The sequence below is a fragment of the Cygnus atratus genome, chromosome 6 (assembly GCF_013377495.2).
Source record: "Cygnus atratus isolate AKBS03 ecotype Queensland, Australia chromosome 6, CAtr_DNAZoo_HiC_assembly, whole genome shotgun sequence".
Lineage (NCBI taxonomy): Eukaryota > Metazoa > Chordata > Aves > Anseriformes > Anatidae > Cygnus > Cygnus atratus.
The window spans coordinates 7151837-7167900 of record NC_066367.1 but is presented as its reverse complement, the minus strand read 5'-3'; the positions used below and the strand labels follow the sequence as shown (position 1 = coordinate 7167900).

General features: G+C 43.6%; 1 protein-coding gene across 1 annotated transcript in view; it reads right to left on the bottom strand.

Moving 5' to 3' along the window:
* CPS1 (carbamoyl-phosphate synthase 1) overlaps positions 1-16064 on the bottom strand; it is a 91452-nt gene that overhangs the window by 61521 nt on the left and 13867 nt on the right. Inside the window, exons 5-13 of the mRNA XM_035571114.1 lie at positions 15453-15509; positions 13000-13092; positions 9285-9374; positions 8129-8257; positions 7607-7713; positions 7048-7189; positions 4808-4885; positions 3301-3399; positions 2513-2608 (exon numbers count right to left, since the gene is read on the bottom strand). Of these exons, the coding sequence (XP_035427007.1) occupies positions 2513-2608; positions 3301-3399; positions 4808-4885; positions 7048-7189; positions 7607-7713; positions 8129-8257; positions 9285-9374; positions 13000-13092; positions 15453-15509 (891 nt within the window). The remainder of the gene's footprint in view (positions 1-2512; positions 2609-3300; positions 3400-4807; positions 4886-7047; positions 7190-7606; positions 7714-8128; positions 8258-9284; positions 9375-12999; positions 13093-15452; positions 15510-16064) is intronic.

Here is a 16064-nt window from a genome sequence, read left to right as displayed (position 1 = left end):
TATTTCAGTTACTGGGTAACATTTCTTCTTCTTCCCTTGATAACTTAAAATACTGCTTTAAAGACTGACTGTAAATTTCTGTTGATGCTTTTTTTTCCCCCCAAGAAAAGTTGGATTTTTTCCAGTGAACAGAGAACTGTGTTTTCCTTGAAAATGTGCATAGCCAGGAAAGGAATAAAAAGAAAATCCTTACAGAAAAGATTTCAGTTTTAGACTAAGGACTCCAAACTGGGTAGTTTTCTTGCAGGTGCTGAGGGAGAAGGGTAGCTCACTGACCATAACATTCTTCTCTAATAAATATGCTCAGAAATTCATAGCTATACTTCTGCTGCAACGAACAGGGAAGGGAATGGTACAGCACTTTCCAATAAGCTGGTGTATCTGTGCATCTCAGCCTTTTCTTTCCTACTTATCTGGGGCAAGGTGTCTTAAGGACCAGCTGGCAGTGATGAGGAACATAATTAATGAGCAGAATTAATGCCCACTGTGCTAAGAGAGAAGTTTTTACTGATATCACATCCCCAGGCCTAGTTATTTGGGATTCTAGATTTTAATCCACTTGCTGTTTGCCCTTGTAACCCTTTCCTTCAACTTCTGCCTTTTTAATTTTCCTTTTTTGTTGTTGTTGTATGCACATAACACTATGCACAATGTCCACCCATCCTAGCTGGAGATCTTTATCACAACTTAATTAAAACAGCAAATTAATAATGGAGTCTTCCTGAAATATTCTTCCTTTTGTGCAATAGCCACCTGTACACAGAACAGTTGGGAGAATCGCCAGCCCAAGTAATCACGAAGATTTTTCAGATGACCACGAGCCACGCTCTGCTGTTCACAGATGCTTCCTGGCCTCCCTCTTCATAGTTTGTTCCTGCCTTCAATGAACATTCTTGCAAATACAAATTCACCGACTGGGGCAGCCCCAGCTCCATGGGGTCTTACTCTAAAAAGAGGCACACATGTAACTGTGTAGGACTGAATGTAAACTGCAGCACCTTCTTGTAAGGACCTGGCATCCAGCAGACTAGGAAGAACAGCAATGCATAGCAGAGTGAATCAGAACATCCAGCAGTGAGAATCAATATCGATTTTTTAAACGAAAATAAAACTAAGATGTCTAAGGGGAAAGAAATCTCTTTTTTTTTTTTTTTTTTGTCTCCTGTTAATTGTCCCTGTTCTCTCCCATCCATGCTCTGCAGCTTTCTCCTGGCAGCTACTGACCAACTGCCTTCTCTCCTGCATGCAGCTGTAAATCACACTGCCAGAGGCAAGGTCAGGAAGAGCAAGCGTTGCTGCTGGAATGGCTGATTAGCCTGCAGCAGATCAGAGCAGCTGGCTGGTGGCCACAGGAAGGGAAAGAGCACTGTGGGAGGTCAAGCTAGGGAGATTTATCATTAAAAAAATAAAACAACACACTAAAAAAAAAACAACACTTTTTTTTCCCCAACAAACCAGAGCTGAGTTTGAAGGATGAAAGAGAAAAGAAGGGGAAGAAGGGACAGAGAGGCCTCTTGTCCAACCCAGGTCATTATCTGCACTCACCAGCTCTGGGATCCTCCACTCCTAACTTGTCATCATCTTGACAACATGGCCACTTCAAGCTAGCAGCCAGCAATAGCAATACAGGACACAAAGCACATACAATACAAGATGTGTTGTAACATTAAGACCGATGCAGACCTACCCCAGACTGTATTTAAGATTACTGTAATTGATTTTTTCCCCTTTGCTGACTCCAGGGTCAGCACAGGAATAGAAAGGCCCTGACTTTAGTTAGCTTCAGTGCAGATCACAGTAATCACCTTGTCTGAGGGCAGCAGCTATAACTGCTCTGATTCTGTCAGACGGACCCATACAGTCTCTCCTTCTTCAAATTAGGAGAATAATAAAGCCCTCCAGGCTTCAGAAAGGGGACTTCAGAAGTGGGATATTAAGTTTATTGGACAAAAGGCATCCAAAAGGATGACTTTTCATTTATTCCTTTCAAAATTATGAATTCATTCTGGAAACAAAACTTGGCATATGCGAACTTTAAAGCACTCATTCCATTTGAAATAAACACATTTTTTTTTGATAAGGGGTTCAAAATCTTTTGCATAATGGTCTTGATAGCAGCCAACTGCTCTGCTGCTGTTATTATTTGTCTGCCTTGCACTGTCAGCACACCACAAGTTTCAGTGATTTCAGCTCAGGTGTTGCTAACCATACTCCTCCTCTTCATTTGACCAGAGTGCAGGACAATATGACAAGCCTGGAGTGATCAGTCACACAACAAAAATAACAAACCATCTGAAGGCTGAAATGGAAACCTCAAGAATGTCGCTCTTCAGTCGATAATTCTGAGTGGTTAACTCAGATCACACAACCAACAAATTCATAAACCAAAAATGGGTAATTTTATTATTTATTCTGCCAGCTTCCCTGCCCCTGCAATAACAGAGTTGGACAAACATTCACTGTGACAAGGGAAAATAAATTAAAGTTAGCATTTCTGAAGTATCTGTCTCACCTTCATGGCTTTCACAGCCTGAGATCCAGAGTAATCGAATTCCCCTGCCTGACCGATGGACAAGCCCCCGGATCCAAGAATGAGAACTTTGGAGACCTAGAGGTGTGAAACAGTATGGAAAAAGTCAGTCCCATGGTGGTGGATAGCAAAATGAACAGAGACTGTGCAGCACAGAACAGTCTCAAATTAAAAATCTTAAGTTCTAAAAAGAAAATAAAAGTCACCTCCAAGAACTCTGCAGTTTTTACTTGTACGAATATTTCTACAGGAATTGTCCCATATCTCTCTGGTTAGAGAAACACAGCTTATGCATAAGGCATGCAATACATGTGTTAATTTTATCATGTGCTCATAGACAACCATGCCTCATTTTGGCTGACCACAAAGTCCAGCTGCCTTCTAAGATAGCAAAACTGTCTGAAATTCAGCTCACGCTAGGTATTTCAGACTTCTTTGCCAAGCAACAGGGCATCAACATTATGATGCTGGCACAAGATCTCATGGCTGGATTACCCCTGGGCACCTCCTGTACTGCTGTGAGAGCACCTTTCTTGGGAGAACTAGAAAGAAAAATACACAAAATGTCAGATCTTACAAATTTCCAAAAGAAAAGGGAGTCAACAACACAAGAAAAGCTAGATGACTCTAGGACAGGCCTTCTGTACAGGGAGGAATCCTCTGACCTCCATGGCCTGCTTTTTATGCCATTTAGTACGGTGGGTTCAGCAGGAGTCAGCACGCTTCTAGCCTTACTGACAGGCAGGAACAAAGAGCATCTGTGCACTGACCTCCACTCTAGAAGCTGCTGCTCCAGCCTTGGGCAGGACCGAAGCAATGGTAGTGCCTTTCCCTCTCTTAACCAGTGAAATAAATGAGTCAAACAGGAACTAGGAAAAATAAACACATGAATTTAATCTCCAAAGTGGAACTAAACAAATAATATGCAAAGAAGGAAAAAAAAAACAGGCCATTTGTGAGCTCAAGCTATCAACTCTGCTCCGCTGCCTTCTGAAGGCACATTCATACCACCAGAGAAGAGGGGACCATTATTTATAATGACTTTGCTGTATCTGACAAAGCTGCATTCAAGAAAGTGCGGTCATATCAGGGAGAAAACACTTATAAATCATGTCTGTGAGTTCTGCTTATATATGGCTGGCAGCATAAGGAAAGAGTGTGCATTGAAAGCTAAAATACAGAAAAGCAGATGCTTAACTAGCTCAAGCGAGCCATGTGGAATGGAGTCTGCTACAGAGCCGGGGTCTGAACAGGTGTGTCTAAGTGTCAGCTGTTTGGTCCCTCCACAGGAGATCCCAGAGTAGCTGTGAGGGAAGTTTTCTCCAGCTTCCATGTGCCTCATCCCACAGGAGAAGCAGCAGCAGGACACAGCGAGGCACGCTGTGACTGCACCTGACTGATGGGGCCCACAAGGGGTCCAGGTTCCCAAATCCATCCAAGCAGTGGAAGTGCACATACTTGGAGAAGCCAGAGCCGAGGGTTGTTTCACATTCTCTGAGATTTACAGGTCAGATTGGTAGGAAACGTCTTGATATCAAGAGATTTACTTGCAGGTTTAATCAACAACATCAAATTAAGATTAAAATAAGCACTTCCACGTATTCTTCCACCTTCTCAAGAAACGCCAAGTATATTTCTGTTCAGATGCGCTTTCTCTGCCTTCCACATCCCCTGCTGCTGCTTAGTCATACTCTGTGACTATGCAACCAGTTGCTATAGAATTTGTGCGAAGTCACAGATGGGGGATTAAAATTTCATTTCACTTAGGAGAACCAGAGTGAGGAAGTATGAATTCATTTACATAACTCTACAGTAATTATAAAATTTGAAAGTGGAACTAAAATGTATTAGAAAGTTAATGATTTTATTACAAAACATCTGGCTAGTGTTTTTTCTGTAAGATGAAATCCTTTTCCTTTTGCAATCACCCCAGGTACAAGAGATTTGAGCCTGATCCTGCAAAGCCTTAAGCACTTCAGTAACTTCCAACACACAAATAATCCCACCAGGACTCAAAGCATGCACATCATGTGAATGGAATCATTGATCCAAAGCACACAGAAGTCAATAGACGCCTTGCTGCTGATTGTAATTAGCTGTGGATCAAGCTAAGCAGACACAAGCCTATGCATGACTGGGTCCTCTGTGAGGATTCTGACTTCTCCGAAAACAAGATTTAGGACCATCGACGACATAAATACTTGTTATTGTAGCTGATAAGTATCTGCACTCCCCGGGGCCCCTAAAAGCAAGCCCAGATCAATCCTCATACAATACCTCTGTGTCTGTCGGCCCGGGATTTGCATCTGGGTAGAACTGTGCTGTGAAAATTGGTCTGGTCTCATGCATAATTCCCTGCGGGAATAAAAACAATCATCGTAGATGACTCTTTGCAAGTAGGCAAGAGAGCAGAAAGCCAGATCTTATCCCTGTAAGCACTGAAGGCCAAGGGGCTGAGATGTTTTTAGTGGCTGCCAAATTGAAACCTGTTTCATGCACAGTCTTCAAACTATGTCCTACTTGAGGAGCCTTACTATGGAGCCTTTTGCTCTTCTGCTAATGTTCCGATGCGTGCATTACCCACTGAGCTGTGTGTGGCTGAGAAGCATGGTAGAGACATCACTTCCATTACAGTAGCAAACCCTATTAAATTGCATGCACTTAGCAGAACAGACAGGCTGGTCTCCCTCCAGAGAGGATCCTGGACCAGGCAAAGAAGCAAAAACATGCAGAGCAAGTAAAAGATCACTTTGAAGAAGGCTGTTTCACTGTTTTTACTGCTCTGATCTGGCTGGTGCTGTTACAGAAGAAAGAAAGTTTGGTCATGCTCTTTATTTCCATAACTCACTTCAAATGCTGACACGAGGCCATGCCCTGGGTCATTTGCAGGCCTGTGACGAAGTGGGACCACTGCTCTGGATGAGCAATGGTATGAAAGAGCTAAGCTGAGTTTGGAGATGGTGCTTGTATTTCCACTTGGAGCCAGGCAAAACAAATCTCTCATTTGCATGGCCTGACAGCACCAGGCAGTGCAGTCCACTGGCAGACTACGTTGTAGCTGTCACTGCTCATGGCCCCTGATTCCAGATGGAAGAAACCAAGGTTCTAAGAGAGAATCCCGGAAAAAATAGCTCAGATATAAACCTGTTACCCTCACGAATGGGCAAAGGAGCCCCAGCAGCTCCTACAGAGTAACAGTGCCATCCCAGGCTGCAGGGATAAGACAGGGATATGAGATGAGCTCCTGCCCACAGTAAGAGTTACTGCCCTCAGAGTAAAGAACATCCTGAGTCTGCCACATTTTCCCTGAATGTTCATGTTATTTCTAGTTCTGTACTAACACCTTTTCAAAATATATTCACTCCATGGCTTGTCAGTATTTAGAAACCTGTGCTGGCCCTGTCCAACTGTGTTGTGTCAGGTCGGTCACAGGAAATGTTTCTTCTCTTCCAAATAGAGGAATGCAGACTGCAGAGGAGAGCCCATCCAGTCCTGTTCCTGTTTGTGCACCCCATGCTAGAACTGCAATGTCTCTTGTCCCTCTCCACCATATGGACAAATCTATAAAGGTTTAGGAGCCTGATGCTGCTTTGGGGGTTGCAGAAATGCTTTGTTCAGGTCACATAAAAGAATATCGTGCTTCTAGATCCAGAAGAAGCATGTCCAGCCTTACCACCTGATTTAAGCAAAAACACCATGACATTTGTCCCCAAAATTCAGCTAAAGCAAGCATGAAAGGCCTGAGAATGGAAGGGTTCAGTGTGCCAACACAGCTAAAACAAAGTCACTTCAAAAACTGAATGACACTTGTAAATCCTTTGTATTAATACCTTGTTTGGCAACATTTGTCTCTGCTTAAATACACCTGCAAGGACAAAGACAACACGAAGTGATGAACAACAATCTTACTCTCAAACAATCAGCTGGAAATTACTGCTCCTTGATCCTGCAAAGTATAGCCGGGATATGCCAGAGCAGCACTGTCCATTCTGCCAGACTCAATGTGGGGCATTTATACGAAACAGAAGACCCCTCCACACGGAGCATTACTTGGCATGAGGCCTCTTCATCAGATCCTGTAAATCGTTCTCTAGAGGCAGTTACCTGTCTCCCTCCTGATCTTTAGGCCTTTGGATTCTATTTACATTAACAAAACAAACCAGACTCCAGTAATATCCCTTTTCTGTGCAGTATAAAACAGAACTGACACAACATTACAGTGGCACAGGCTAGCACCCTTGCAGTGGGGAAGTCACAGAAGTTAATAAGGCAGCACTTCCAGGGAAATCGTGAGGTCACTGCTGCAGTCCTACGCCTTGGGCTAGCATGGACAGAGGTAATGGTTCACCCCCTTTGGGGCTGTAAGGCAGGACCCCGAGTAAAGGGCCATGTCATCAAGTTTAGTTTTGAGGACTAATTGTAACCTGACTGCAAGCTTCAAGGAGGGAAAATAAAGTGAGACAGTCTTTGTTTACTAGAGGCTGCTGTGCGTAGGTATCTAGAAAGCATGCACTCACCTCATTTGTTTGATCATTGGCATTGACAAAGAGAGGTTTCCAGCCAGGTGGGAGGGTAGAGCTGTCGATGGCATAACCGTGGTTCTGAGCAGTGATGACGGCCTGTCCGTTCACTGCATTCAGGACAGGCTGGTTCTGTCCTCTGAAAGAGAAAGGGAGAAGGAAAGGGTCACAGAACAGAGGACAGAAGTGCTGGATATGTCTAAAAGCCACAATTAGGAGGGACTCATAGCTGAGGAACTATACATAGCAGTTCAGCAGTAGCTGTTCAAGACTGGTAGCCATTCTCAAAATGATAAATCCTGGGAGAAACTTTGCTGTCCTTCAGTTTGGTGGGGGACCAGTTACTCAAACTCAATGAAGCACCTTCAAAAAAAAAAAAAAAGCAATGCACACCATGGCAGTTTAAATTAAAGGCAGATGAGAATGGCAAGAATGAAGAAATAACATTACTGCCAAGCTAGCTCCTGTTAAGGCACTTTGAAGCAAAGCACTGCTGCTGTGTGTGCAGCACTGAGCTGGTCTGTCTGGGCCCCGGGGAGCAGACGAGATGCCGTACCTGTTGGCCATCTGCATCTTGTAGGAAGTAGCTCCGGCTGCTATTCCAGTGATCACATGCCCCATGCTAATTCCAAACAGAGGCTCTGGGCGATTGCTCTCCAGCACCTGTAATGAAAAGGTTTTCAAAAGCTATTGGAGTGTCACTGTTCAGCACTTCCAGCATAACCCATGCTACGCTCCTAGCCCTGCTGCACTTCCCTCACAGCAGCCACACAGCCTTTGGGAAGTGGAGAGGGGAAGAGTGGAATGCAAGGCTGGCGACAGCCTATAAAGGAAAGATTCCTCCTCTCCTCAGAGGGAAAGCTCAGAGCACAGCTTGGTGTCTCGGTCTACTCAAGGGGAATGAGCAAGGATGCTTTACATTAAAGCATGACATTATTTCAAATGGGAGCACTGTGAAATCAAGGCTCTTCTTTCACAAGGTCACAAAGGTGCTGAAGGACCAACTGTTTAGACCTCAGACACTTGGAAAAGAAGGCAAATAAACATGAAAAAATGGCCTGTGGCTATCATACTCTACCTTTCTGACACTCTGAATCACCTCCTGGGCATTCATCGGATCCCCTGGACCTCCAGAAATTACGAGGCCATCATACTCCATGCTGATAAAATCATGGTCCCATGGAACCAGATGTACTTCGGCACCTCGCTGGGAGAAAATCAAAGGGAAAGACAAGCAATGAGGGGAGCAAAGGAACAAATGAATGCATGTCTGCAGGCTGAGTTGGGATTTCAGCCGTTCCCTTGTCAGGAACAATAACGAGGCTATTATTAATTATGTCCAGATTATTTCCACAAGCCTGCTACGATTTTTCATCTTTGAGCCACCTCAGTGTTTGCCAAGTATTTTTGAAATTCACTAATGAGATCAAAAGTTAGTAATTGAATGCAAAAGAGGTGTGTATACACAAGTAACACATTCACTTTTACACATTGCATTCATCCTAACTGCTAACACAGGGCTTCTCAGCCTCTACACCATGCCAGCAATAGTCCTGCACACCTAAAAGGGGATGAACATACACAGTAACAAGAAAACTGAAACAAGTAAACCTTGTGCATCTAGGGAATAAGAGGACACCACCTTCATTCCTCCTGTACGGCTAGAGAAGTAAGGACTGCTTCATCTCAGTGCTAACAATAGGAAAAGATTTTCAAAGAATCCTAGAATTAAAGAATCAGTTTGGCTGGAGGGAGCTCAGGAGGTCATCTGGTCCAATCCCTGCTCAAAGCAGGGGTGACTTCCACTTTAGGGCAGTTTTCAGCATCTTCGGGGACAGACATTCCACAACTTTTCTGGTTCCCTGTTTCAGCCATTCACCAACCACTCTCACTGCAAAATTTTTCCCATTTATTCATTTTTGACAATGTTGGGTTGGTTGTTCTTAAGAGACAAGGCACCACAGCTTCTCTAAAGATCATCTTTCTGGGATTCCTCAAGGCTGAAAGGTTGCTGCATAACTCCTCTTCCTCACCCCCCTCAATACCATGCATCAAATTCAGAAAACACCTCACAGTCCATAAAAATCATCCTAAAAACAAAACCACCTGTACCTCATTTTAGGAGGGAGACTGCTACTGGAATTAATGTGTCCAGCCGAAAGGAAGCCTACCAAGTACAGGCAAGGTTCTTATCAAAGCAAAACAGGAAATAAGGATATAAAGCACTGACCTACCTTTACCAGCAGACGAATAATGTTGTACTTCAACCCACAGTCAACTGCTACAACTTTAATTGGATTCCCTCTGCCATATACCTTGACTTCCTACAAAAAGAAAGGCCATGCTGTAAATGACAGATCACCTCCTGCCCCCCAAAACACAGGGAAGGTGAGCAGCAAAATAACTCTTCACCAACATGCAGCAACTGGTGCTTAACAGTCCACTTACAAAGAAATCTCCAGAAGTACCACACATGTTAACACTTCATATTTTTTTTGTTAAAATAAAAGTTACAATACCATTTTATATACTGTTGATTACAGCAGTAACAGCAATCCCTAAGAAACCACTTGTTTCCATAGCTAATGACAACCTTTTTTCCAGTGTTTCACCTCATTAGCAGTGAAGTAGCAAGCCAGTTCTCACAGATCATTGCAGCCCAATCGAATTGCCAGATACATGGGGAGAGGTTTCCAGCCGAAGGGAAGTCATCGTGCTGATGCCAGTGGAGCAAGGCTGCTTCACGACCACCAGCTATGGCTCCATCACATTAAACACAACCCTGAGCCTCCAGTCACAGCAGGACCAAAGCACAGCGTGGCTGGATATGATATATTCTGCGATAGACCTCCAGTGGGTGCCACTGAGCATCACATATGTTCATGTGGCACCAGCAGTTGTACACATCAGACTACACTTCTGGCACCTTCTCTTCCAGCTGTTGTTCCCATCCCACAAAGTAAATTGTCACTACACATCCCCTGCCTCTGGACCATTTCAGTACACCCACTTATCCTTCCTGGTTGCAACCAGGATGGAAGATGATGGAGCCAAACCACCATCTATTTTATGGGTCTTGACACTGCAACATGGAGACATTGAGAGATGGCTCTAGCACTGATGTTGGGATCTTTATGGACAGCTTCTTTCTGAAGCCTGCTGAATTATTTTACTGGTTATACAACTGCAGTTAGTGCCAGCATGGGATGCCGCCCACCAATAAGCACATAAGGCAGCCTTCTACTTTCTAAAAGCAAACTCTGTGCTTACCTTCAGCTATTCTCAGCTCCTGAAAGTTGATATTCATAAGTGTACTTTATCTAAAGTGTCCTTCCTCTTGTGCAATACACCACTTTTTTTTTTTTTTTTTTTAAGCTAAAAACTCCCTTTTAATCGGCTTCCCTGGCATTCAAATTTCACAGCTGGGCCCCTTTATGAAAAGATGCTAAAGACCATTCCCAATACGCCATGGTGCTGGTGACAAACAATCTTTTCAAGGGAGATTAGGACCAGCCAGAAGGAAAAAACATCCCCTCTACAGGGAGTAGAGAATGAAGTTTTAGCAGCATATTACAGTCCCTCCCTTTGTGTTATCCTAATTAAGTTCTTGTTTTAATTGTTTTCTTCTAAAAAAACAAGAAGAGATTTTTAAAGATGGAAGCAAGAGCATGTCCTGTGTGAGGACGTCTCGGATCATCATCAGGAGTGACTGCCTGCCGCTTCAGGAGCAGAGGTGAAAGAGCCGGGGTGCGAGAAGCCATCTCCCTTTTGGGGACTCCTCATTTCCTCACAACACCCCTACTAAAAAAAATCTGTGAAACACTATGAACCAAAGATCTCCCTCAGATGTTCTCCTTGGCTGTTCTAAGGGCCAGAGAGAATTGTGGAACAAAACTTCTTTGAGTTATTTTAATTGCCTCCTCCTCAAAACTTCCCCCTGTCCAATTAATTAGGCTATGATTTGTTAACACCTTTCCCAACTGATTTTAGGTGCTGCTGCTGTCTTCACAAGCCTTCCCCCACTTCTCACACTTACTCTTCCTCTGTACTGCAGAGCACTGACACCTACACCTGGTCGAGAGTATGCCTACGCAGAAGCTAGACCAGAAACTCAAGCAGGGAACTGTTAAAATATATTCCTTCTAAAGCCAGAGGATTTCCCTCATGTGGTCACAGCACAACCTATGAAAAACTTCCCAGTCTGAGAGGATGATGCGGGAAGGTTCTGAGCCAGCAGTCAGGGAGAAGAGAAACTCCTGCTGGCAACAGTCGTGACAGCAAAAAGACTACATGGGACTATACGTGTAGATAGAAGTGACCTATTAGTTTCAAGCGTTTAAATACCTCTCATATGCTCCACGACCCCGAACATCACAGGCACCAAAATAAATCTCCAACAAAAGTTCCTGCAAAACACTGGCAGTTTTCTACATTCCCTGCCCTGTACAAGTAGCGTTAGTCTATAGAATCTATATCACTAATACCTAAAGATGTGGGGGACAGGAAGAAAAAAATAAATGATTAAAATCACTCCAAAGGTACAACTGATGAGCAGGTCTTACTGTATTCTGATTAACACAAAAATAGCTGTTTAGAAACAGATAGATTATCCTGGCCAGTAACTACCAACACTGAACAGCTTACTTCATTGTCAGCTTCATTTGTGATGTTGCTTTTTAAGCCTACAAAATGAAGTTATAAACATAACAAGATCACCAAAGCTCCGTTAATCTTATTATATCGCCCTTTTAGAAGCCATTTTCAGCATCTTTAGAGCAATTCTGTCTTAGTAATTGCTGAGTTTAGCATCAGCAACCTTACCTATTGCTAAGTTACTGCTCAAAATGACTTCACCTGCATCTTGCAGTTACAGATCACAAACACCTCAATAAGCAACTGCCATATTTCCGTGTAGCAACAAGGACCTAACTCAAAATACAGTGGAGGCATGGCATAAGTTGGCGAGATCCCTGACTTGCAAGGCTGCCTGTGCATTCCAGTAGCATTTCAGGTAACCTGTTAGTATTGTAAATCCAAGCCTGGCTTCAGGCTTGCACTTCAATTTCCCACCCATGCCACTCACACATCAGCTTGTCTGAGGAACCGTACACAAGCAATTATTTGCAGAGCTCTTCCACAGCCTCAGTGATCTTAAAGGAATTGCAAGCATCACAGTAAGCATGGAATTTGCAAATGGGACTCATGCTCAGTTGTCACCTCAGTCAACGCACCTATGGCACTCTATCCTATAATTAAAACCCCAAAGGGTCCACGATTCAAGACATTGATCCTTGCATTGGTAGAAGAACTGTTACCATTTTTAGTGTAAGCCTGGTTTACTATGACCTGGTAAGTTACAGTGCTCTTCTCAGCTTGTGGTTGAGCACAGTTCGCATGTCCTGCTAACAGGAGTACAAACATAGCTGCTGTTCAGTCCACAGCTATACAAAAAGCAGCTAATGCCAGCAATATTAGAGCCAGGGAACTCCTATGCTGGTCTGTTTTTGAGGCCTACAAATACCTTCTGGAATCACCTCAACAGAATTATGCCTGAGCACAAGCTATCAAATGTGAGCTTTCCTGAAATTCATTCAAGTAAAGCAACCTTTCTTTTGGTTAGTTGTTTGAAAGTGTGCCCCCCACACCAGGTCTAACTGTATCCCCAATACTTCTCAGTCCTGTCTTCGGAACAGACAGTCCCCTGATCAGAGCACTGTTCAGAGTACATCCAGCTCAATGTAGCCTATTTTACAGCTTCAGCACAGCACCTAGTAAGCCACAGGGACCATACAAGGACCATGTTGAGGTCACAGCCCTCCAAAGCTCTAGAAAGGTGAATGGTTTAAAAAAGGTCCCCAGATTGTTTAGAAAAATTGGATGATCCCCAGAGCAAATGGGGAGCAGTTAATACCTGTAGTGCATAGACCTGGGACTAGAAAAAATTCTCACCTTTGTTGAAACTTCTGCAATTAAGTTCTGCTTATTTGGGTCTGCAAACTCTGTGGGTTGACCTTCAAATTCAATCTTCCCAAGTACTGTGCCCTGTGGAAATACACCAGTAAACAAAGAAGCACAAGTAAAGAAGCTGTGAACACTGGGGCAAGGTGCTGACAGGCACAGCAACCTGAGCAGCTGTTAGAGATGGTTTCTTGACAGCTTATAGCCACCTCCAGCATCTTCAGAAGTTTATGATCCCTTCCTAGTATTAAAAACAAATTTAAACATCCTTCTTCTGAGGAGAGGCAGTGCCACCAGTAAAATCTGTAAACAGCTTGGCAAGCCGTCTAATAACAGTAAAACAGGTTGCCTTCCAAGAGGATCAGGTTTCAGATCCCCAAATAAGATCTGGGAGTAATCCCCAAGGCAGTTTGCAGCTTTTTGGTTTTAGACACCCACTGAGAGGTCTTCAGCCACATACTCTGGATAGCTATAAGGCAGCAGAGCTGTAAAAGCAAAGCTGTGTGGGAGGCAGGTCAGCACAGCTGTTCGCTGAATAATCTGTTAAAAAAAAAAAAAATCACCTCCAGCAAGCTCTGCTCTTTACTGCTGTTATCACCTCACATAAGCTAGGACACCCTTGATCTGCCAGCAGCACATCCTACTCTGTGTTCTGTTCATTAAAGTTCAGTGGAAAAAAAATTCCCATTTTGGCTTTGCTCCACTCCTGGAATAAGTGGGATTAACCTAGGGTTAAACTCTTCTCAGCATGGGGACAGGGTGTGCAATACAGAACTTTGCAAGGATGGAAGGGGATGGTGAAGCAGAAGAAGTCAGTGTTTTGTGATAACTCTTAACATATCACACCGTCAAGATAAAACACACGACATTCAGCTTGCCCTGTGAAGGCTGGGACTGCTCATTGGCTTTAGTGATACTTCCTTGAGATACTTCCATGGTTGGTCATACTTGAAGTACCCTTGCCAGCTTCTTAAGACAGGGAAGTGTCATGACCTTGCATTGCCATGTGCACTATTAAGGGTAAGTTTTGAAGACAGATCTTAACAGTGACTGACATTCTTCGTCACCTTGAGGTGGCATCTTACACCACAAGGTGCTCCAAACTGCTTTGTGTGCATCACAGCTGAGCAAGTCAGCATCACCTTAAAGAAGTCAAGTTCTTGGGAGCCACAGAAACTGCCGAGTGCCACTGGGTAGCCAGTCCCGTAAAAGCTGATGACAAAGCCCTAAAGCCTTTCTCACTAATAGTCTGTCTTACCTTGCCACTGGATTACTCAGCCAAATGGTGCTCTGCATTTATCTTTAGAGTAGCTTTAACAAATTGCTGTTCATTTCTGCATTTGTCACAATAAAGCCCTGTTCTCTCCCCCAATTAATATTTCATTCCATGTCTAGTTATAAAGTTTTTGTTTGTTTCCCTAATCTGACTGAGAAGTCCAGGAGACAAAGCTACATTATCCACTATTTTAAAAGCCATAAACCAATACCACTCAGAGTCCCAGTATAATGGGCATTACTGCTCTACACTGTCTGATAAGCTACTGGATAAACACTGAAAGCGTATTTACTTTGGATGAAAGGAACATGGATCCATTAAACGGTATGTCTCAAGAAAGCAGAAAAATGGATTGCCGTTTTCCATTGCATTAAACTGCACTTGTCTGCTGTCTGTAAGAGCAGGACAAACCCTTATCTTCCCATCAGAATTCATTTCCACAAATATTCCTCTATTCAGGCTGGGTCATTCATATTTTGGTTGTGGAATGAACGGGGGAGTGGACTTGCACTACAGATTGCAGACTGGTCAACTGAAGAAAAGAGTAGCTTCAAATAATCCATTACAAAAGAAAAGCCTCCGAGGCACAACAATTTACCTTCAGAATGGCTTTGATCACTGAGCAGATGTGAAAGTACCTTAACACCACCTTCCATTCAGTAACATAATCGTGCTGATGTCCTTCAATTGTCAGCTCTCAGAAACCAGAGAAAAGTAATGGCTATTAAAAATAATGAAAGGTTTCAGTCAAAGAAAACCAGCCTGAGTTAGGAATCCAGGTTAGGTTAACGTAGCCATTCCTTAAGTCTCTGAGGGTCCGGAAAGTTTCCATTGACCAAAGCTGGTGCTGTCTATGAACTAACATGCACAAGATATCACAGAATTTTTGCCATCCCTGTTACTACCTGAGGCAACAGGCAGGTGACACTACTACCTGTTGTGTCTGACACAACTACCAAAGGAGTTTCATGTACATCAGCACGTGCTGGTTCACTCTCATGTGGAATAAGAAACCCAGAACCTTTGGAAGAGCATGGGGATCTGAGCAGCACCTGAAGTCAAGGCAACCCAGCAGTAGCATTGCTACCTCAGGTTTGCTGCACCGTTAGAAAAATGTCCCAGAAAACGGCAAGGTTAATGAAACTGAATCGAGGGAAGGGGATCATACCTTGTCACGAATTAATTTGGACAACATTCTGGTATCAATCCCATAGAGAGCAGGCACCTGAAGAAATCAAAAGAGAAATATGAGTTAGAGAACAAGCAGCTAAGGCACATGAAGACAACAGCCAGATCACTTTGCTGAGAAGAACGTGCCCTTTGTTAAAGGGCTCTGGCTCTTAGCAGCTCTATTGCCAAGGCTGCCCCACTTGCAGTTCTTTACCTTTCCTCCCTACTCCCCACTCATAAATAGCTTGGTTCTTCAAGACTTCTAGTTTCTGCACTAGAAAGCTCAAAATAAAAAGCTTATATGGCAAATATTGGTCTCATTTCTGAGCCACATTTTTCCTTCCTCCTGAGCACCTAACCCTCCCAGCTGTTACAAGTCAGTTGCACTCTACTGGCACATCCTCAACTCCCGCCACTTCGAGTCAGAGGGTTTCCTGCAGCTAACAGCTCGAGATTACCACTGTGGCAGTCACTAGGAGCAGCAGTACAGAAACATCTGATGAGATGCTGGAATATAATCGAACGTGGATTGTTTTTTTATTAAGAACCAAACATCCCCAAAGAACCAGAGAACTAAGGAATACAGAACAAGCCCAGTACAGACTGGTGA